The sequence below is a fragment of the Salvelinus sp. IW2-2015 genome, linkage group LG7 (assembly GCF_002910315.2).
Source record: "Salvelinus sp. IW2-2015 linkage group LG7, ASM291031v2, whole genome shotgun sequence".
NCBI lineage: Eukaryota > Metazoa > Chordata > Actinopteri > Salmoniformes > Salmonidae > Salvelinus > Salvelinus sp. IW2-2015.
Window position 1 is genome coordinate 10,487,318 of NC_036847.1, and position 23,292 is coordinate 10,510,609.

Sequence of the window (23,292 nt, forward strand, 5' to 3'; positions counted from 1 at the left end):
ATAGTGTGTAAGTAGTGTGTGCAAAAGAGCAGCAAAGTAAATAAAAACAATATGGGGATGAGGTAGGTAGATTGGGTGGGCTATTTACAGATGGACAATGTACAGCTGCAGCGATCGGATAACTGATGTTTAAAGTTAGTGAGGGAAATGTAAGTCTCCAGTATGGAAAGTTTTGTTTAAATTAAAAGGGATGCTGTCAAATACTGATTGAATTCAAATGGATTTACCCTTATGTCACCGTCAGACTTAGGCCTGTATCATAGTGGAACCTTCCAGATCTCTGACAGCTCACCCTGTCCCACTGATCCCTTTCACAGTGGACAGACAGCCTCTCCACTCTGTCCCTAGATGTTATCTTCAGTGCCACATGTCACCTCTCAACGTGACACCACACCACCACGTCCCCACTACTATGTACTTCTCACGCAAACGCACATTATAGAGTTGGCTTTGGAAGTCTGTAATTATTGTTTAGAAGGGTGTGTGTATGTGTGTGTAAGCGGGAACTGTCCATAATTATGTGGCAGCAACGGCGGATCGACTTGAAAGAGCCAAGCGCTCATAAAAGGATATTTATACCCGATTCATTACACGTTCAGCGACTGTTAAGTCGGGAACACTTACCCCCAAATGAGATGGTTAAAAAGACCCTCCCCTCCAATTGGACACGCTTCTTTTCCACTGGGCCAATAAAAAGGCCCTGGTTCAGAGGACGAGCTGTATTCCATCATTTCTGCAACCCGGAGGTATTTTTATGTTCAGGCTTCTCACTTACAAGCTAGTAGCAATATCAGATGCATTGTACACTATACCCTGTCATGATAGAAGCCTCCATTCTCACGGAGTCGTGTTTAATTATGGGTCCTAGCAGCATAGCTACAGGAACTCATTTGTTTTGGTTAGAATTATTATTATTGTGATCCCATTCCTTCTAGACATTCAAGAACTAATTAGTACAACGTTTTACGTTGGTTTTTCAGCTATGTTAGAAAGCACAGCTTCTTGCGGGATTTCCGACAACCCCCAGACAAAGTGTCATGTATGGAGAGACTTCTTGTGTGTGACGAACGAGCGAATGTTTCTGAAGTCGTTGTCAGTCGTTTAAATGGAACCAAGCTCCTCAGACCTTCAGAGAAGACCGCAGAGGGTCTCTCTTGTCTTAGAGGACGTTTCTGCTCTAGTTTTCCTGTCTACAGCACCACTTTAATCGAATGGAGGAGACAGACTCGTCCCCCGTAGCGAGCCAGCTTCCGCCCGTGTGAGCCACTCAAAGAGCCGTGAACTCTAAAGCCTTTTAAAGCGGAAGTGAGACGGGGAGAAAAAGGAGAAGACTCAAAGGGGACTTTGTGTTGGCGATGAACTTGGCCAAGAGGGTCGCTTTTGGGAGAGAGTTGGATGGTGGGGGAGAGGGTAAGATTTTAGAGGGGGGTCGGATAATTTACGTCTTGAGTGAAAAGGGGGTTTGTTGGGGTTCCCTTCATGGAGGTGACACGATGGGGCCCTTTCTCTCGCTCTGCTGTGGCCCGGCCACAAAGAGGGGATTTCTTCATTTATTTCTTCAATTTCATGCCATGTCGACCCAAAATGGCCTCTCGGCCTCCTCTCAAGACTACCCTGTCCACCCTCACCGCCAAATCTCTCCCTCCCTTCCCAACAAAAAACCAATAGCCCCTTTTTTGGTGGACACTACTGTTTTTAGCTTGTTTTCTTTTGGGGGGGGGGGGGGTTGTGGGCGGTGAACTGCGATGTTAGGCTACTTGGACAAAGCTTGGATCTGCAATTCACTCAGGGGCTTCGTTTTTACTGGTGTGGGAACTGGAGCGAATTGAAAAGGGGGGTTGGGTAGAGAACCTGACAAGTGTATTTAGTGCTTGGCCGTGTTATTGATACACTGGGGTCTCTTGTGACTGAGCTGGCCTGGTGCTCATCGAAGACCATAGCTGCTGAATGCTGATGTAGCCATCGCTGGTGAGCAAACAGGAAAATACTCCAGCTTTGTACCAGTCTCTCCCCTGACTCCCACCCCAATGCTTGGTTATGTAAGACCTGCTAGACTACCGTGAGAGAGTTCTGCCCCATTACGAATCATGAAATGGGGTTGGCAGTATGTATTTAGAAGTATATGCAGTACCTGTTTCTTATGAGCTACTGTATTTCCCATATCATTTTCTCTTGCCCAGTAGATTGCCTACAAGTGGAAGACTTCCAATCCTGTTACATTTTGAAAGATTCATAAATGTATTCACTGGTGCCGATTTGCGTACTTTTTCTCCCTCTCCATGTGTTTCCTGTGCATTTCACACCCACAGTTGTTCATTGACCCATGAAAGGGTTCCTACCAGAGAAGGTGAAATAGGGATCTTTGCTCCTCAATTGACTGACCTCTTGAACTGGTGTGCACGGACGCGTGCACACACAGGGAAAAGAGAACCATAATGACGCACATACTTTCTTCACTTTGCCCATGGTCGTACCCAGATGTAATTCCTGGAAACCAGTGGTTGATTTGCTTTTTCATCATACCACTAATACTTTAGGCCACTTCCCCTACATCCACCCATCACAAAATGACAGCCTTTTCATTTGCTTAATAAAGGCATGAGCGAGACCATGCAGCAGTTTAGTGGCAAAATGTACCTGCCGCCCTTTCCCCGGCCAACCTTCTGCCCTCCTCCTCCATCACGTCTTCTGCTCTCCTCTCTCTTCACAATGGACGAGCGGCTCCTTTTGTGACTTCTGCTTTTTCTTGCCCCTCCCCCTCTTCTCCCTCTTCCTTCCCCTCAGACCTTGGCCTTGAGCTGCAAAACATCTGCTTGTCAGCAACAGCAATCACATGAGGTGCAGAGAGAGGGCTTAGAAATTTATTCAAATGCACACACTTATTTTTTTTTAAGAAACCTCAGTGCTACTTTTACAACACATTCTTTTTTTTCTGCCTACCCCTCTGCCAGATTAGCGGCATGGGATCCACGAAAAAGCACTCCTGCCTGTGCTACAGTTTGAATGAAGGACTGAAAAAGGCTTACCCTTTTTGGCTCCTTGTTTAAACACACCCATCACTGATGTGGAGAGGAAACGTGGGAAGATGAATGACGATAAGTCAACAGTAGGACTTTTGACAACCCCAGTCAGACGTTTGGTTGTTATTGTTGATGTTTGGAGAGTGTCGCTATGTCAATGTGACTTAGCAGTGAACACACTCCATGAGTTGTGCAAAAAATGTTGATACATGGACAAAGTGGTGATGTTTAGTTCAACGCCAGTTAACTGCCCAAACGGAACAGAACATCCTTTGAGACATTTAACAAATCAGCCGAGAAGGGCCCCCTCTTCAACCCCCTGTGTCATTCATAAGGTTGTGAAGTAGAACATTCCTAGTCAAGGTGCCGTGAATCTCCTGATTAATCCTGTTAAATTAATCTGGATAACCTTTTCAGAGCGTCTTTAACCCCATTAAAGGGATCCCTTTCCTCTCGTAAGTCCACGTGTGTATTCAGTGAGGGGAAACATTCGGAACATTGCAGATAGAAATGTAATGAGTAGAGCTGACGCCAGTCCCTGACAGACAATCAGATGTTCTACTCAAAACATTTCTAGCTGAACGTGCTGTAACCTCCTGAACAGACCCCACGTGCTAACAGCGTGATGGCACTTCCAGCATCGCCACTACAGCTGACTGACTTTGTGTGAGGATCTCTGATTTTACCCCACTTTCACAACTTGGAACGCTCCTGCCGGCTGTTATGACATAGCAAAATGATCCACTTCTCTATCAGTTAATCCCCAGCTGAATGCACCACTTTTTTAGTTTCTTACTGAATGTGCCAATTTAGATTTCCCCATAAGATAGATTTAGCTTGTTATTTCACAATGTAAAGAGGAGATATAGCTGTAGCTCTTCCTCCCCATGTCCTTATGGACACAACTGCGTCACAAGGACTATGGGGTTGATTTGGTCCACACAACCAGTGGAAGTCGAGCTTTAATGAATGTAGTCTTGTGTTACCATTACCACTCTCAACAGAATTGTCTCACATTTGAGCTGATTGAAAGCGGCCATCTTTCTACGTCAGTATTTAATGTGATTTTAGAATTTTTAACACAATAATGTTGAGATTGGTGAGCTTAGCTCAGAGGGACCACTTGTAGTCAGACTGGCTTCGGGTCGGAAGAGTGTGTTTAGAATCAGTGTTGTTCCATAGGCATGAAACGGGCGAGAACGTTTTAAAATGGAGGAGGTAGCCAACTACCTTAACTTCCAATAAGAAAGGTCACTGTTCATTGCTCCATTTCAAAAATGTTGTCTGTGGCATACCCAGTGAACCCGACTCAGGCTCTTCAATCAGAGGGCAGACGTTGGAGGCAGCAGGCCTTTTCACTCTCCAGTCACTTTCCAGTTGAGCGAATGGAGAGCCCGACGCCAGCATATGGTCCGTCTGCTCGTTCACACCTCTCGGTCTGGCCCCTCCTCGCTTCGCTAATTCACAACAAACGACGAACCCGGTCACCAACCCACATCTGACCCTTTGGCTGTTGGTCATACAAGACTGGACCACGTTTGGCTGAGCATGCCTCCGGCAGCTTGTGGCAGAGAAAGGCTATCTGTCTGTGGTGATGGTTGGGCGTTGGCTACTAGCTCTCATTGCGCTTCCTCTATGACATAAAAAGAGTGTGGAAGTAGAAATAAATAAAACCCTAACAAACCCATTTTATGAGTAGTATTAGTGCAGCCTTATGTCTCTTATGGTGACGTCCAAGGTTTTGTTGCGGTTCCTAACCAATCAAGCATTTGATGTAGCCTGTGTTCAGAATTCAACTGCATTAATCATATCTGTGGGCCTAAGACTTTTGGGCCTAATATGTTTAAATGTCACAGTACTGCAAAGTTAGTCTTAATGCTATGATAATTTCCCAACTTTCAATTCTCCAACATGAACTTATTAATTTAGCTGTAGCCCACTACTGTACACTCTGCAGCTCTGTCTTAACTTCTTGCAGTGTGTTGTTTGCACAAAACCAGCAGTTCTGTTCATGCATGTCCTGATTGGAAATGTTCAAACCGACATGTCACTCGCACACTTCCTCTCTTCACAAAGCTTCACTTCCTGTCGCAGGACAGCATCCTCGCAGCTTTTGTGTTCCGAGCCAGCCAGCAGATCTTCACTCACTCTGTGTGCATTGTTTGTTTATTTCCCCTTCTCCTCTGAGTCCAGGCACCGCATATCTAACTTGAAAAAAAGAAACACTTTTTTTAATAGATTTCGACAAAAACAGTTTTCATTTCCTGTTTGCACACCACAGAGGCACCAACAAAGAAAAGAAAAGAAACAGCAGCAAATCCTTTGTAACTGGGCTTCTGTGTACTAGACCTAAGTGGGACTTTTGTCAAATGTTGTCTAAACTAATTGACTTGTAGTAGTGTTTGTTAATGAGGGGTAACAGGAGTGCTATGTTTGTGAAAATGGCAATGAAAAGCTAACATGCAAATGAAAAGCTAGCGCGTTCGTGTGAGGAAATGCAACGCTGTGGGCTTATCAAAGGGGGCTCACTCAGGATTATACACAGAGTTAGTGCCTCTTGAAGGTGTCACAAAATGGTTGTTGTGGTGCTGTTGACCCTCATTGTTTAGGGAAGTGAGCAGTTCCCTTGCACGTACTCTTCTGACCATTGAAATAACATATTGAAGCTAAGTCTGCAGCACCAGCTTGAGCATCAAAGTTGATTTAATGTAATAAGGATCCCCATTAGCCGACGCCAATGGGGACAGCTAGTCTTACTGGGTCCCGACACAGAATGAAAAAGACATTGCAGATAAAAGACTTTACATACAAAGTGATAAAACATTCCTTTTTTTACCTTCATATCATCCAGTCCACACAATTACCATGTTGCAAGTGAACATTCTGAATGAATTTATTATTAATATGTTGTCACTGAGGCTGTACTGTACTGTGATTCGTATACCTAGCATTCCCCCGCCTCTCTCGCTAAAGCATGGAAATAACCAGACCCAGCCAAGATGGGTTTAATATTGGGTGGCATTTTCTAATACCTGGTTATTGCAGGTGGGATTTAATCGTTTCCTGTTCCACAGACCCCAGAGTCAGGCTCAGTAATGAGTTGAAAGCAGGTGGGCTCTTAGGAGAGAAGAGGAGAGGGGGATGAGGGAGGAGGGGGGGCAGAATGTATTCAGACCAGAGAGAGCAATAAAAGCGCATCTCCAAGGCAATCTTGACAAAGCCCTCAGTGGCTCATGAGGGGCACAACAATTAGAGGTATGGCTGCTAGGAAGAGAAGGGATTTCGTACGAAGAATTGACTATTGGGGCCTGGGTGATGAATCATTCATTAGTATTATTGTACCCCTTTGGTAGAAGAATTAATGGTTTGATTTGGTTTATTTAGCATTCAAAGTTGTTTGTGGCTTATGGTGTATGACTGAACAGTTGTGCAGAGGTGCATGTGTGTGCGTGCACATGCACGCTGAGTGTGTTGGCACTGGCAGCAAGCCACCAAAAACACAACAGTGACAGAGTGTGCAAGTCTCTGGTGCTCAAACAATCAATCAAGTATGCCTTTGTCCAGATCGCACACTGGAAACCAAGCCCTGACTGAGACAGTGCACACAAGGTTGAAGACTCAATTACCACAAGCGATACTCTCATCCCTACTGTATAACCTATTGCTAGCAAACTGGATAGAGTATTTCGATCTCAAGACCAAAGCTAAACTAGAAGTTGAGATATTGAGTCAGGCATTCAGTGGTTTAGCTGTTATTCATAGTATTTGTATGCTGCTTAAATTCTTTGAGATTTGGCTTTTCAACCGGAAAAGTAAAAACATTGCTGGAGTGTCTAATACTGGACTGTCTGGCGGTCATTTGTCTGGCAAGCCGAGTTTAAGAATGAGCTGATCTCCTTTGGGAGTGCCATATGAACAAATTCACCCCTCCAGCCCATAGCCCCTCTGGCTACAGACCCTGGATTTGTCATTTTGCTCCTCTGCTCCATTCACCAGCTGTGCCTGCCCTTGCACCGTACAGTAGCAGACGATTCATCACCGGGATGAATCCTGAGGATCTCCAAAATGAAATTTGTGGCCCCGATCAGTGTATCATTTGACGTGCTGTTATTAGCACATTATGTATTGACGATTTAACTAAATGTAGTCTGCATGCTATTTTTTAGCTATCAGTAAGAGCACAGTGGATTACATATGCAGTGTCAGGTGTCTTGCTATCAGGTAAATTCAAATCAAATGTTTTCTATGACAATTCATGAATTAAAATGTATTTCAATTCAATTGACAAAAAATAACTGAATTGACCCTGACCTTGCTTGTTATTTATAACTCGCATAGCTTTTTTTTTGTGGCATGCATACCTTGCGTATTGTACTTTTATAATTAATTTATAAAGCATTTCCCAACCACAGTGGGGAGTGCCCAACAGAAATGCACATGATGCTTTTTCTTTCTCGTCCCTGAGTGCTCACCAAATGTCACAGCCTATGGGGGTCAAGTTGGGCCCTTTGACTCCTAGAATGCCGGTTTCACCCAATCACAGCAGCTCTGACTGTGGGGTCAGTTGAGTCCTCTGGTAGCTGGCCTTCCACCTCTCTATCACGTTCCCCTAGCGGGGAACAGTAACCATGGTAGTGGCCTCCCTTACCTTGATTTGCCTATTTACAACAAGAGAAAGGTTGATCCTACGGAAGCGGAAAAGCAAAGCCCCGATGACTGCTCACTGACGTCAAAAACCTGCATAAAGGGCAACCTGAGACCTGGATATATGAAAAACAACAGTGTCAGACGTAATCTACCACCTTAATTGATTTGGAAGTAACAAGTGAATAGTCATTTTAGAAGCATGTCCAATGGAAGATTTCTGTCAGCATGAATCTGTGATGTCTACTCTCTCCACATTGTTTATTGTTTTGTCTGCTTTTTTTCCTTGCCAGCCACCTGTTATTTTTTATTTTTTTTATTTTTAAGGATACTGACTCTCCTCAATTTTCAGCCATGGGCCCCCCTCCCACAAATTGTTTTCTTTGAATTCTGACCGGCCAATGTGTTACCTGATCTGCGCTCCCCGTTCTGTGATGCTGGTAGCGGCGCATGGCGATTTGAGATGGACAAAGCTGCCCCCTCTTGTCTTAAAATAAACAAGTGCAGTCGTTTGGTGATGGAACACTGCCGATAGCCAATACAGCCCGGGTGAGAATCACTGGTGTCTGGATGTATCACAGACACCGAAAGGACCTCTTTGTTGCTTGCGGCCTCGCACACTTGTACAAACCCCCTTCTTCCACATCTTTGTGGCACATTTAGACATTTTAAGAGCGAGACCGTCCATGGTGCAGTTGTACGAACTACGAAGTCACAAATAAGTTGTGACTCGAGATACTCTCGTTTTCACCTCCCCTCCTCTCCCATTCCATACCAACCCTAAACCCCCTCCCCCTCCCACCACTCCTCCATGCCCATCCCCCTGTCCTCCTCACCATGTAGTGTGGAAGTCCTTGTTTCTTGGCCCCCCCCTCCTAAGATGCCAGGGGGCAATCTTCCACATGAATGGACTCCTTCAACATGGACATGGTACAAGTCACCATATGGGAGGATTAATGAGTATATTATGCTTGGAGCACAATTCACCCGTCCTGAACCATCCCAAAGCAGAACAGCACCAGACCTGGGTTCAAGCCCTATTTGAAATCTTTCCAAAACTTGGAGCATTTGTTCTAGTCTGCCTGGAGCGCCAGATGGGTGGGATTTGCAGTAAGGGGATTATTTTATTGCTACATATTTTATTGCGTGTGTGCATCTTCCTGCTCTGTCATTGTGGATAGGGATGAGGTGTAAAGCGGTGCCACCAAACCCCACAAGAGGTTGTGGTCCACTTTGCAAATGCCGGATGAGCAATCTGTTTCCTTGTGGACTTTCTATTAGGCGTCATGATCAAGTGCCATATACATTTTCTTTTACAGACACTGCTCCTATTTGGCAAGCTTATGCTTCGTAGAAGTTGTGAGAGACATTCAAAGACAGACAAACAACCTGAGAGGAAGTGAGGTGGGAAGAAAGAGACAGCGGAGGCATTCTAGTACCCCTCCCTTTTTCATTTTTCTCTCGTCAGGATTTGAGTGACAGGTCAGCTTTCTGCAGGGAGACGCAGTGCTCACAAACACACTGTTGCGAGCCACTGAGCAGCTGATCAGTCTGACGTGGGCTTATCACAGCACAGTTACATCGAGGAAATGGAAAAAAGTGTGATGCTCAATAATTGAGTTATTTATAGAGGTGTCTCCGACGATTTCCCAGGTACATTGGTTTAAATGTCTTCTATAGCAAGGGCTTACAGTATACATTAGTTACACGTACCATGGGGATTCTGTATGCATGTAAGGTATTTGAGGCAGAGCTTAAGCTAAACACAGGTGAGACCATAATATTTATGAAGCTCACCGGAAGAAGTTCACCCCCAACCTAACCCTTAAATCTAAAGTAAACTGACGACTGCAATCCCCCATATCACATATTGCTGTACATATACCACCTAGTGTATGATACATGCAGTATGAACCTAACCACTATCTTTCTTTTTTCCTCATGCAGGCCTTTTTGCACAGAATCCGACAAACTGCCGAAGAGCAACAGTGTCTGTCGCCTGAGCATGTCAAGGTAAATATGGCCGCCTATTAAAAACTATCCTAATGATGCTTTGACAAAAATGACTATGCATAAAATATTTTTACAAAATGTGGTGAGGCCCTATGGGTCCCCGTCCAAATAAGTGCACTATATAGGTAATAGGATGACATTTCAGACGCACCCTCTCTCTGCTACCACAGATCCTGTTCTCCAACATTGAGTCAATCCTGGACGTTCACAGAGAGGTGCTGTCTGCAGTGGAGGCCAGCCTGCACCCGGAGCCACAGCCAGGGCATGCCCTTGGACACGTCTTCCTCCAGTTTGTGAGTGACACACACTTCCATGCACACACACGCTTACAGTGCACATATATATGGACACAGAGACCGGCTTGAGCATAAACGCACAGCTACGCTCTGACGCTACTTCTCACACCCTATCCACTGTTCCAATGAACTGCAGTTAGGATAAAAGATCAAAACTGATGTGAAAGTGGCCTTCGACAACTTTCATATAATAATATACACACAATCCACTCCCTCTCTTCCTCCCTCGCAAATTCCCCCATCCCGCTCCCCCCTCCCCTCGAAAAAGCCTGCATCCTGTCAGCCAGAAAGACCCCTCTATCCGTTCCTCGCCAACCCCATGCAAGGCCCCTGTCACTTGCATCCCCTTCAGCAGATTGCTTTCCTCCCTCCGTCCCGCAGTTCCCGACCACCCCCCCTCCCCCCTTTTGAACTCGTTTGGCCCTTGGGAACAACAAAGAGCTGCCTGTGTCGGGGGAAGAGATGGTGTGTCAGTCATCAATGGGACAATGGCGGAACTAGTTGCTCTTGCGCACACACAGACACACACACACACGTACACACATGGACACACACACATACACACAGAGACACGCATCCACACACATACACACTTAGGGGACTTGTAGAACGAGGTATTAGCTTGAGGATTGTCAGTTGACAGAAAGCATATTGTAAATGGTGTTTGTTCAAACAGAAAGCTCCTGTAGTCAAACTGAAACTATCAATATTCTATTAATTGAAAGGATGTTGAGAGTTGCCTCCTCAAGGAGGTGGTAACCAAGCTTTGTTTTCTAATTGGACTACTATACTGTAGAATATTCCAATCAAGAGCTCTCAGAATAAGTTGTGTGTGGAGGGGGGAGAATCTTCACATGGCCACTGGCATTGTAGCTCCGTATTCATTACAGGGCTCTCTGTCTGTGACCTCTCTCTCCTTCAACACTGACACCTCTCGCCCAATCAATTGCCCCCGTTTGGTGCCCTCCGCCTCCTGCCCTTGACCCCAGTGACAGCAGACACCCCTGCTGAGATCTGATTAACCCCCAGCATTGTTCTGGTGTCAATCAAAGCCAGAGAAATACATCCTGATTCTCTTCTTATCTCTCTCAAGCTCTGTCTATTCCAATGTTGCTTAGATCACACTATAACCCAGCATTGTTGAGCGGGCCATTCACTGTCAATCACAATCACAGCATACAGATTCTCCTCTCTCTAAAGATCTGTCTTATTTCAATGTTGCTCATAGGCCACAGTATAAACCAGCACAATGGCTTGATTCCAATTCAAAAGCATACTCCCAGTGCCTGATAAAGCTTACATTCATCAAAGGGAGAGAGGAAGTGAGGGTGGAAAATTGGATTGGAATCCAGCCTATAGTAGCCAGTGGGCCTCAAATATCACCCTCCACCATGTTGACTTTTAAGGCGTGCATGTTGTTGAATCATTGGGGGGTTTTCAACGACCGGCAGACTAAACCAACCCTGGGTAGAACCTTTGGCTGACGTTTGAACCATGTTGGCGTGAGGAGGAGGATTACACAAACCTACCCCAAAAAACTACTAGAGAATGTTAATTCGGAAGGATACAGATGTCAATATTTGCTCTATTTCTGGGCTGTCCCCTGACCAAGGCCTCTTTCTCCCAAATTAACAGTCATCATATTATGGCCCTTCTTAAATAGACTCATTATGCTTTGACACTCCTATTTGCCCTGTGTTTGTTATTGCTCCTCTTATCCTGCTGAAATTCCACTGATGGAAAAGGAAGAAAACCAAGTGTTTATCAAAGACACAAACACACTCTTTGAGCTATTCTGAGCACAAGTGAAGCCCTTCAAATCAGGCCCAGTTTCTTCAAGGCTGACCCGGCTTTGGAATTGAACAGGTCACATTCAGGAACTTAAAGAAATGCCCATACGGTAAGCTTATAGATAGATTAATGTTCACTTTTAGAAGTCCTTAAAGGTCCAATGCTGCTGTATTTATCTCAATATCAAATAATTTCTGCGTAAAAATTAAGTACCTTGCGGTGATTTTTATTTTTATTATTTTTTGAACATTGTAATTTAAAACAGAAACAAAAAATAGCAAGAAGTTTGCTCGGACTGTCTGAGCGGGGAGGGGAAAACTAGCTGTTATTGGCAGAGAGGTATGGAACTCTTTCGTATTGGTCTATTAACCCATTTACCGCCTGGTGATATCACCAGGCATGCCAAAACTTAATTCCACCAAAACAGGCTGAAAAACAGTCTTTTCAAAAGGCTCTTACACTAAAATGCATAATCATCATTTTAACATTATTATCCCAACCTCATGGTGTGGAATGAATATATACATATATATTTATTTATTAACCTCTATTTAACTAGGCAATTCAGTTAAAACCCGGACAAGTCAGCCAAGTCAGCCAAACCCGGACAAGCTGGGCCAATTGTGCGCCGCCCTATAGGACTCCCGATCACGGCCGGTTGTGTTACAGCCCAAATCAAATTTTATTGGTCACATACACATGGTTAGCAGATGTTATTGCGAGTGTAGCGAAATGCTTATGCTTCTAGATCTGACAGTGCAGCAGTATCTAACAGGTAATATCTAACAATTCCACAACCAAACCTAATATCTAACAAAACCTAATACACATAATCTTGTAAAAGAATGGGATGAGAATATATAGGTATAAAATATATGGATGAGCAGTGACAGAGCGGTTAAGATGCAATAGATAGTAAAGAATAGATAGTGAATGATACAGTATACGTTATACACATATGAGATGAGTAAAGCAAGATATGTAAACATTCTTAAAGTGACATTATTAAAGTGACCATTTATTATAGTGGCCAATGATATGAAGTTTGTAGGTAGGCAGCCACCTCTATGCTAGTGGTGGCTGGAAAACAATCTGATGGCCTTGAGATAGAAGCTGTTTTTCCATCTCTCTGTCCCAGCTTTGATGCACCTGTACTGACCTCGCCTTCTGGATGGAAGCGGGGTGAACAGGTAGTGGCTCGGGTGGTTGTTGTTCATGATGATATTTTTAGCCTTCCTGTGACATCGGGTGCTGTAGGTGCAGACCGCACCTCCCTCTGGAGAGCCTTACGGTTGTGGGCGGTGCAGTTGCCGTTCCAGGCTGTGATACAGCCCAACAGGATGCTCTCCATTGTGCACCTGTAAAAGTTAGTGAGGGTTGTGGGTGACAAGCCAAATTTCTTCAGCCTCCTGAGGTTGTTGCGCCTTCTTCACCACACGGTCTGTGTGGATGGACCATTTCAGTTTGTTGGTGATATGAACACAGAAGACCTTAAAACTTTCCACCTTCTCCACTGCTGTCCTGTCGATGAGGATAGGGGGGGGTGCTCCTTCTGCTGTTTCCTGAAGTCCACGATCATCTCTTTTGTTTTGCTGACATTGAGTGAGAGGTTATTTTCCTGACACCACACTCCGAGGGCCCTCACCTCCTCCTCCCTGTAGGCTGTCTCGTCGTTGTTGTTAATCAAGCCTACCACTGTTGTGTCGTCTGCAAACTTCATGATTGAGTTGTAGGTGTGCATGGCCACGCAGTCGTGGGTGAACAGGGAGTACAGGAGGGGGCTGAGAACGCACCCTTGTGGGGCCCCAGTGTTGAGGATCAGCGGAGTGGAGATGTTTCCTACCTTCACCTGGGGGCGGCCTGTAAGGAAGTCCAGGACCCAGTTGCACATGGCAGGTTCGAGACCTAGGCCCTCCAGCTTGATGATGAGTTTGGAGGTGTAGTCAATGAACGGGCATTCTTACACACGTATTCCTCTTGTCCAGATGGGATAGGGCAGTGTGCAGTGTGATCGCGATTGCATCGTCTGTGGACCTATGGGCGGGGTAAGAAAATTGAAGTGCGTCTAGGGTGACAGGTAGGGTGGAGGTGATAGGATCCTTGACTATTCTCTCAAAGCACTTCATGATCCTTGACTATTCTCTCAAAGCACTTCATGATGACAGAAGTGAGTGCTACGGGGCAATAGTAATTTAGTTCAGTTACCTTAGCTTTCTTGGGAACAGGAACTACGGACCCCTGGGATCGAACCAGGGTCTGTAGTGATGCCTCTTGCACTGAGATGCAGTGCCTTAGACCGCTGTGCCACTTGGGAGCCCATATATACAGTGCCTTCGGAAAGTACTCAGACCCCTTGACTTTTTCCACATTTTGTTACGTTACAGCCTTATTCTAAAAGGGATTATATGAAACATTTTAAACTCTTCCTAGAGCTGGTCGCCCGGCCAAACTGAGCAATCGTGGGAGAAGGGTGTTGGATAGGGAGGGGACCGAGAACCCGATGGTCACTCTGACAGAGCTCTAGAGTTCCTCTGTGGAGATGGGAGAACCCTCCAGGACAATCATCTCTGCAGTACTTTACCAATCAGGCCTTTATGGTAGATTGGCCAGATGGAAGCCACTCCTCAGTAAAATGAACATGGCAAACTCCAAATGGGCTGTCAAAAGTCAACTAACGACTCTCAGACCATGAGATAAAAGATTCTCTGGTCTGATGAAACCAAGATTGAACTCCTTGGACTGAATGCCAAGCGTCACGTCTGGAGGAAACCTGGCACCATCCATACGGTGAAGCATGGTGGTGGCAGCATCATGCTATGGGGATGTTTTTCAGCGGCAGGGACTGGGAGACTAGTCAGGATTGAGGCAAAGATGAATGGAGCAAAGTACAGAGATCCTTGATGAAAACCTGCTACATAGCGCTCAGGACCTCAGACTGGGGCGAATGTTCACCTTCCAACAGGACAATGACCATAAGCACAGAGCAAAGACAACTCAAGAGTGGCTTCGGGACAAGTCTTTGAGTGACCCAGCCAGAGCCCGGACTTGAACCCAATCGAACATCTCTGGATAGACCTGAAAATAGCTGTGCAGCGACGCTCTCCCATCCAACCTGACAGAGCTTGAGAAGAATGGGAGAAACTCCCCAAATACAGGTGTGCCAAGCTTGTAGCGTCATTTCCAAGAAGACTATGCTGTAATCACTGCCAAAGGTGCTTCAACAAAGTACTGAGTAAAGGGTCTGAAAACTTGTAAATGTCATATTTAAATAGTTTATAGATTGAGATTTAATCAATTTTAGAATAAGGCTATAATGTAACAAAATGTGTAAAAAGTCAAGGGGTCTGAATACTTTCCGAATGCACTGGGCCTTTTAGGAAGTTCTGTTCTAAGCCTAGTAGTAGTCTAAGAGGGTCATAGACGTTTCATGGTCTTTACTTGCTTGTGATGTTCCATGGAAACTCAGTCAAGAAATGTTGCTTGTTATGATGAGGTGGCCATGATCTTAGAAGTTTGGTATTTTAAGCATTGCGTCAGAAAAGTTGAATGCAAGTGACCGGGAAGACATGCACGCTCACTCTCTCACTCACTCACACACACCAGGTTTCTGTGTTTTTGGCCTATATTTCTTTTGAGAAAAGCCAATAAATTAAATTGGCACCGGCCAAATGTCCAGGATTAAGAAAACAAATCCCATTGCGAAATAATGCTTTTTAGTCTATTCATTGATGGAAAAGGCAGTCGATGTAAATACATTTGTAAAACGGCATCATCTCAAACAGGCTTCATAGGCCGTGGGCTATCCAAAATATACTTACTTGTTTGAAACCTGAACGTTTTAATAGATATTATGAGGCATGTCTTGCCTTGCTTTAAAGTAACATATTAGATCTCCTCTTTCAAAATTCGTAATGGAAATGTATTTTCATCTCACTTCCTTTTGACATCAGTGTTTTCCCGCTTAATTGCATTATAGAACGAACATTTGCGCCTAGCCTAACGCCTTGTGCGCATGGCTGCGTGTATAATGTCAAGGATAAAAAAGGTTAACAAACTTTTTTTTAAACAAAACATTCTGATCTCTGTTACATCAGACTTTTAAAAGTGTAGCCTAGGCCTACTAGTTGTATGAATGTGGGATCTACCTTCCCACAATTGTCCCAGAGTCTGTTTGGAATAGGCAATTTTTTTCTCAACAAACTAACCAATAGAATAGGTCAACTTTTCTACTATGGAGTATAGTAGATTGACATAGGCTAGTGATTTTGCTGTTCGTTAGGCTACTCGTCTTATTAGCGTTGAGTTTTTGGTGTTTCACACCATATACTGGGCTAGCTGTTGCTCCCGGTGATGCCTCGGACTTTGTTGCCCTGCCAGCCAGCGGCTTTGTGTGTATGTCTGTGTGTGACAGCGGAGCCCTGGGCTACGCTATCCCTCTGTTGCTTCGCCGTTTACAGCCGCCAAACACGGTGACACACTTTGAATCTACCCTCGTCATGGGAACCGGAGAGAGGCTGAACGTACTGTAATGTTAACGTTACATACAAGCCAGATTAGTTATCTCTTCTTGCTGCGTTGCCATGTGGACCTGACACATGCATGAGAGGAGGTGGAGGATGGAAGGCTAGACTAGTCTGTAGCAGCATGGCCTCTTGAGGTTGACTTTGATATATTGTTTCCAAAGAGCTGTGAGAGTCGACATTTAGAAAGGAGAGAGAGGGAGCAAGAGGGAGACACCGAGACCAATGGAGCACCTGGTAGAGATTGTTACCCTGTGAATCTTTTATGGTGCTTGGCCCCAGCAGTTTTACAGTGACCTCGTATTTAACATTGGATGTCTGATAGAAATGTTACGCAGCATTCTTACCTCATGCTCAATATTGGAATATTCAAAAACAAACTTAACAGCGTCAAACAGCATCAACGAAGTGACTGAGTGCCTCTATATTGACCTGCCTTTTAAGTCGCTACCTAAAATGCACACGTCCAGCTTTTCAGAGAGAGCGAGTGTAGCGTTTCTCTGAAGGTTGTGAGGATATGCTAGCCTCGCAGGCACGAGCTAAGATTTCACTTCCTGTGCTGTTTCGGGTGACCGCAGCACAGTTTTGGTTACAGTACCAAACAGAGCAGAGTGAGGAGGCCCAACACTGAAGCTGGTTTCACTTCCTAATGACTTGAAGGCCTATATATCGGGTTTTGGGCTGAAGCCTACATTTAAATTCTGAGGGAGAGATTCCTTAGGCCTATATGTTGTCCCTAGTGGTAGATAAATAATGCATTGAACCTATGTGCATAGCTATCATATTACTAAGTGATCATGAGGAAAGCCTTCTGTGGCCAAACCTATAGGACATTACAGTATATCCACTAGCTATAACTATGTCAGTGTGAATAGAGGAAGTTCAGAGTGCTTTCTCAGTGCAGTGTTTACCTAAATAAGGAAAGCACATCTCATCAGAATTGTTATCTTAATTGTTTGGAATGATGTGTATAGGAGTTATACTTCAATTCAACTGATGTTGCGACATCACTAGAGATCTGTGTTTGACTAAAAGTTGTTGAAAACAATTCTGTTCCAGAATATTCAATGCCAAGTTTTTCTATTCGGATCAGATCAGGTCCTAACTGGCTTGTGTTTCTTCCATCTTTCAGAAGGGGCAGTTCTCGGTGTATGGGGAGTACTGCAGTAACCACGAGAAAGCCCTGCGGCTGCTGATGGAGCTCAACAAGATCCCTGAAATCAGGACATTCCTCCTGGTGAGGATCCCACCGCTGACGCCAACCGTCACTGTCTTTTTACATATCTCGTTCTCTCTGAAGAAAAATAATCTTCTCTTCCTCTATCTTATTCTTCCTCCCATTCTATTCCCCTTCCACCATGTTCTCTTCCTTTACCACCTCTTCTTGTCCACCTCTTCCTCCCACTTTCTCCCTGATCCTCTTCCCCTGTGTCATCTTTTTCCTCCTCTTCCATGTTCCACCTCTGTCCCAATCACCATCCTTCTCTCTATCCTCTTCATAATGTCACATCTTCTTCTGTTTACATGTTTATGTTTGTTATAAAAAGAACAGGTATTAGAAAAAGGTCGCTTGGTTACTCTGGCAAACTCACGATGTAACCACAGAGTGTGTCAGGGTCGTTTTGTCACCAGAAGTCCAGCTGTTTCCTTGTTTTGACAACCCTTCTTGCCCCTCAACAATGAACACAGGAACTGCCTTTGATTGCGCTTCCAGAGATGATGTCATGGTCGGTGTGCGCTGTCCAGCTGCGGTCCATTGGCACGGCTGGCTGGAAGATCTGAGCCTTGTTGACACCGATGTGTTTCCTCCGTCTCATTATTGACTGACCTGAACTTGTTCTAGTTGTGTTCTGTACATTCTATCCCAGGCTGCTAGTGGAACATCACATGGGGGTAAATCCTAACTTTCACAAGTCAAATTTCTGTCTTGAACTTAGTCATGCGTCGACGTCAATGGGAGACTGAGATACATTTTTCGTAAGTGGATGTTAGGATTTGCCCCATACATTTAAACTTTTAGTGGAATAACCCTTTAAGCTACAAGTCTGAACTCCACAGGTTGAAGCTGTAGGCTGGTTTCAATCCAAAATGCATGGTAGTCCACAGTGCTTTTTGTGGATGATGTGGAGTGAGGGAACTGTGGATGTGGTGTAGTCAGTCGATGAACTCTGGCGTAGAGACAACGCCTTCTGTAATTGAAGGGAGCCTGGAGGCTTAATGAATAATCACATTTGGATGTAAGCTCTGCATTAATTAGTCACGATTTATAAATGCAAATCGTTATTAGTATTATAATGTTATTTGAGGGTGGTGCGGCATGAACAGCCATTGGTGCATCTGTTTCCTCTCTTGAATTCCATTCCATTTCCATGTTTTTGCGGTATTTGTGCTGATATTTCCATGTTAATTGACAAGCACTGAATATGTACGCCGTCTCTACACGGACATCAAAACAAAGCTGTACAGCTGAGTGGAGTAAAAGTGAAAGTATGCTGAAAGGAGGTTAAAGAGAAGCTCTCGGAGGGAGTTTGGCTGCAGGCACGCTGATGGAAATAAGGTTCAGATTAGAAGACTGGAGAGAGAGAGAGAGAGAGAGACAGAGAGAGAGAGGAGATGGGGATTGCGTCAGGATTGCCAAGCCGGCTGGAATCTGTGGAATCACACAATTCTGCAGTCAGTTTTTGCGCTCCTCTCCTCCCCCCATCCCTAAGCGTAAGCTTCAACCAAAAACTGCATGAGCACGACACTGCTGTTTCTTCTCAGAGTGCCTTATGAAGTTGAAAGTGGTGGAATGTGATTTTCAAATGAAATATGTGCACTATACCGACCAATGATGTGCTTTCTGCTTTCTACACCAAAGTATTTCCATGCGGCGTATATCTAGTTTGGCCTTTGATCTTGTGGTGAATGCTGCTCATGCTCGCCCTCTGGGACTTTGCATTTGACAGACCTGGTTACTGAAAAATAAAGCACAGAGAAGAGAACCCACCAGCGTTGTCTCTCACTCTCTCTCACTCTCGTCTGAAGAATCCTCAGTAGGGTTTCACCACCAAACTCATTTCTTGGGTACATTTTTCAAAGCATGACTTTAGTTCCAGTTTGCCACCCGATCCCCACGGACGCTGCTAATGCAACTGTGAAGACATGCTGTGGTGTCTTGGATTTAGCTTCTTGCCCTCAACCACTTCACATTATAATTTTAGTGGAGTTACCAACTTACATTTCTAGAAGAATCACAAAGAAGATGGAGGATGTGTCATAGGCCATAGATGTCCCTGTTTGATAAATGACAGTTTTGTTAACATCTGTGTCTTGTTTGTGTTCCAGCACTGTATGCTGCTGGGAGGGAAGAAGAGCACAGACATTCCCCTGGAGGGGTACCTGCTATCGCCCATTCAGAGGATCTGCAAGTACCCCCTTCTACTGAAGGTAAGGCCCTTGGAGCCAAGGAGAATGACACACACGCACACACGAACATAAACACACACATTCCAACCATGTCCGAGCCACTCCTATCACGTATGATCTTTTACTCTCCACCCCACGTCCAATTTCTCCCTTTTTTCCAACTTCTCCACAAAATTCGATCTGCACCCTCCGTCCCGCCGCTTCATCCTCACTATCCTATGTCCGACCTCCACGCTCCCCCCTCCATTCTAACATTCCCCCAGGACTCTGTTCATCCATCATCCCACAATCTTAACTGACCTCTCCACTTCTAAATGCAACTCCATCCACCATTGACTCTTTGCAGAATACTGTTGAGATGATTCCTAATAATGATGCATGGTGCTTATCACCCAACGCACCAGGGCTGTTCTCTGAAACATTATCAATGGCTGTTTATCTACTGTAGTTCTACAGAAGACGTCTTGACTTTGGCTTTAACCCGTTAATGACCAAGTGACCACTCTGCTCGCCTCTCCCCCCCCACTAGGAGCTGCTGAAGCGGACACCCAAGAAGCACGCGGACTACCCTGCGGTGGAGGAGGCCCTGCAGGCCATGAAGGCAGTGTGCTCCAACATCAACGAGACCAAGAGGCAGATGGAGAAACTGGAGGCCCTGGAGCAGCTGCAGTCGCACATCGAGGGCTGGGAGGTGAGGGATTCTATTATATTCTATTCTACTCTAGACCATGTCTAGGATGCACCCTATAGGTCACCATTGAGGGGGGGAGAGGAGGGAGAGAGACGGAGGGAGGAGGGGAAAAGTACTAAAAGGTGAAAAGCGGGGGAGAGACGTGTGCGTTAAAGATGAGAGGCGAGACAGAAGGGTGGGGGGTCAGAGAGAGGAGGGAGGGAAGGGGTGCTAGGAAGATGAGAGAAGTGTGCAATGAAGGAGAGATGGAGGGGGGTGGGAGGTGAGAAGAAAGATTAAGAGAGGAGAAGTAAGAGAGAGAGAGAGGATAGTTAGAATAAGGGAGAGGGAGCAGAACAGTTATCCTTTATATAGAAATGGTTTGAATGACAGGAAAGAGATGGAAAAGGGAAGCTCAGTTTTTAGATTTGTCAATGGTTTTCACACACACACACACACACACACACACACACACACACACACACACACACACACACACACACTCTGTCCTCCTCATTGACTCAGTCACGGCTGTGGCGAAAAAGCTTAGGCCAGTTTTCGAGAGTCCACCAAATACTGAGCACCACTTCATTTTCTGTGACAGTAAAACACTCCTCCAGCTTCCCCCAGATTACCAGTGTGCACAGGGCACAGACAGGGCTTGGGAGCGGAGCGGAGTGCCCAGTGCGTTTTTCACGCCTCCCTCACCCTCCACAACAGAGCCCTTGTCCCCTGACTCTCCTTGGGCCCCCTGAGCCCCGGCGAGGACAATCTGCCCGCTCAGGAGCCATGGGAAGGCCAAAGGGCACCCTGCCCAATCGGCAGAGCCCGATGAGGCAGGGCCTAGTCTCACGCGGGGCCCTTTGAGGAAAAAGAGAGAGGGCCTCACAATGGCATCCTACACACACACACACACACACACACACACACACACACACACACACACACACACACACACACACACACACACACTCAAAGCCTGCCAAGATTTGCCTCGCTCTGATGAAATATGCCACCGTTTCACCCCCGCGATTGTCCTCTGTCAAAAATGTGACAAAACAAGAGGCTGTTGTGTGTTTAACAAGGATAAACGACGTGGGGGAAAAATTACACCATGTCGTCGCAGTTCCTTCCAGAGATCAATCAGACTTGTCTTGATACAGGATTTTTATTGGCATTTTTGTTAAATAACTCTCATTTGATTCTAGGCACTGATGTGGGGGCAGTTGGACATCTGTTTTTGGGATTGGTTCTCTGATTCACTTTGCGTTGACCCCTAGAGGTCAAAACATGTCTGAGAGTGAATGAGTATTGGGACATAGAGCCTCTGTCTACTCACTCCGTATCACAGTCCATCCTCATGAAAGGCAATACCCCTCTCCCTACCTACTTCCCTCTCTTTAGCCCATTATTACTACTCTCCACCCCTCCACTCTCCAGTGTAATCACCTCTCCACTCTCCAGTGTAATCACCTCTCCACTCTCCAGTGTAATCACCTCTCCACTCTCCAGTGTAATCACCTTTCCACTTTCCATGTTAATCACCCCTCCACTCTCCAGTGTAATCACCCCTCCACTCTTCCAGTTGTAACATCACTCCCGTCCACTCTCCAGTGTAATCACCCCTCCACTCTCCAGTTAATCACCCCTCCACTCTCCAGTTTGTAATCACCCCTCCACTCTCAGTGTAATCACCCCTCCACTCTTCCAGTGTAATCACCTCTCCACTCTCCAGTGTAATCACCTTCCAGGTGTAATCACCTCTCCACCTCCAGTGTAATCACCTCTCCACTCTCCAGTGTAATCACCTCTCCACTCTCCAGTGTAATCACCCTCCAGCTCTCCAGTGTAAATCACCTCTCCACTCTCCAGTGTAATCACCCCTCCACTCTCCAGTGTAATCACCTCTCCACTCTCCAGTGTAATCACCTCTCCACTCCTAATGGGGAGGTAGTAGTGCAGAATCAGGGCCCAGATGCATTAGCATTGCTCTGATAGACAGACAGCCCTCCTGCTTCCACCATCCCTCCCTCTGTCATCCTCTATCCATTCCTCCATCCCGCCTTCCTACACAGTTAAACATGGAATTTGATCGATCGGGTGAAATGTAAAACCGTCTGCTAGGCCGGTTGGAATGCACCTGACCTACAAGAGTGCGGATAATCCTGTTTTTGGGGGGGGAGCTATGCGTGACTGTCAGAGATGTAGTGGCCAGAGGAATCAATTATGGATGGTGGTGGGGGTCTGGTTTTGGGCGGCTACAGTGGTTTGCTCTCAATGACATCAAAGAGAGAGTTACATTTGGTAAAGTCCAACCATAAAAGAGTGGTTGGTGTCTCTGTACCAAAAATGGAGGTGGGGCAGGAGATCCAGAGTCCACACATGGGCACGCTTAGTTCCGGTTGATTTAGATTGGTGCGTTCCATTGAACAATGATGTTTTGTTATGGCTACGTGTATGGCACGAATGTATCCATGCACATGCACTCTATATTACCAATCATTACTTTACGAGGCAGCCCTAAATGTGTACGTGTGTGGTTAATTGCATTGGTGTAGGTTTGATTGAATTTCTGTCTGAAATGGCACCCTATTCCCTATATAGTGCACTACCTTTTGATCAGAGGCCAAAGGGGAGGTCCCATATGGCTCTGGTCTAAAGTAGTGCACTATATATGTAATGGTGCCATTTCTGAAACACCCCCATACATAATTAACGTCACAGCTAGAATCCCATAGGTCAACCGTAAGGAATCCCTTTAGGTTTCTTGTTTACAATGAGCTAATGTAAAACCCTGAAAATACTGCTTTAAAATGACTTCATCTAATGACTAAATAGTGACTCATTGACTAAGTCGTGGCCTAGTATCGTTAAAAGGTTTTATTTGGCTCTCGTACAGTGCGGTGTGAGTTGACATTCCATGCATACTT

The 23,292-nt window shown here is 45.4% G+C and overlaps 1 protein-coding gene across 1 annotated transcript in view; it reads left to right on the forward strand.

Annotated features, from left to right (window-relative positions):
- Positions 1–23,292, forward strand: part of LOC111966365 (phosphatidylinositol 3,4,5-trisphosphate-dependent Rac exchanger 1 protein) — a 113,960-nt gene that overhangs the window by 11,917 nt on the left and 78,751 nt on the right. The window contains exons 2-6 of the mRNA XM_070444624.1: positions 9,612–9,677; positions 9,848–9,970; positions 17,417–17,521; positions 19,612–19,713; positions 20,222–20,383. Of these exons, the coding sequence (XP_070300725.1) occupies positions 9,612–9,677; positions 9,848–9,970; positions 17,417–17,521; positions 19,612–19,713; positions 20,222–20,383 (558 nt within the window). The remainder of the gene's footprint in view (positions 1–9,611; positions 9,678–9,847; positions 9,971–17,416; positions 17,522–19,611; positions 19,714–20,221; positions 20,384–23,292) is intronic.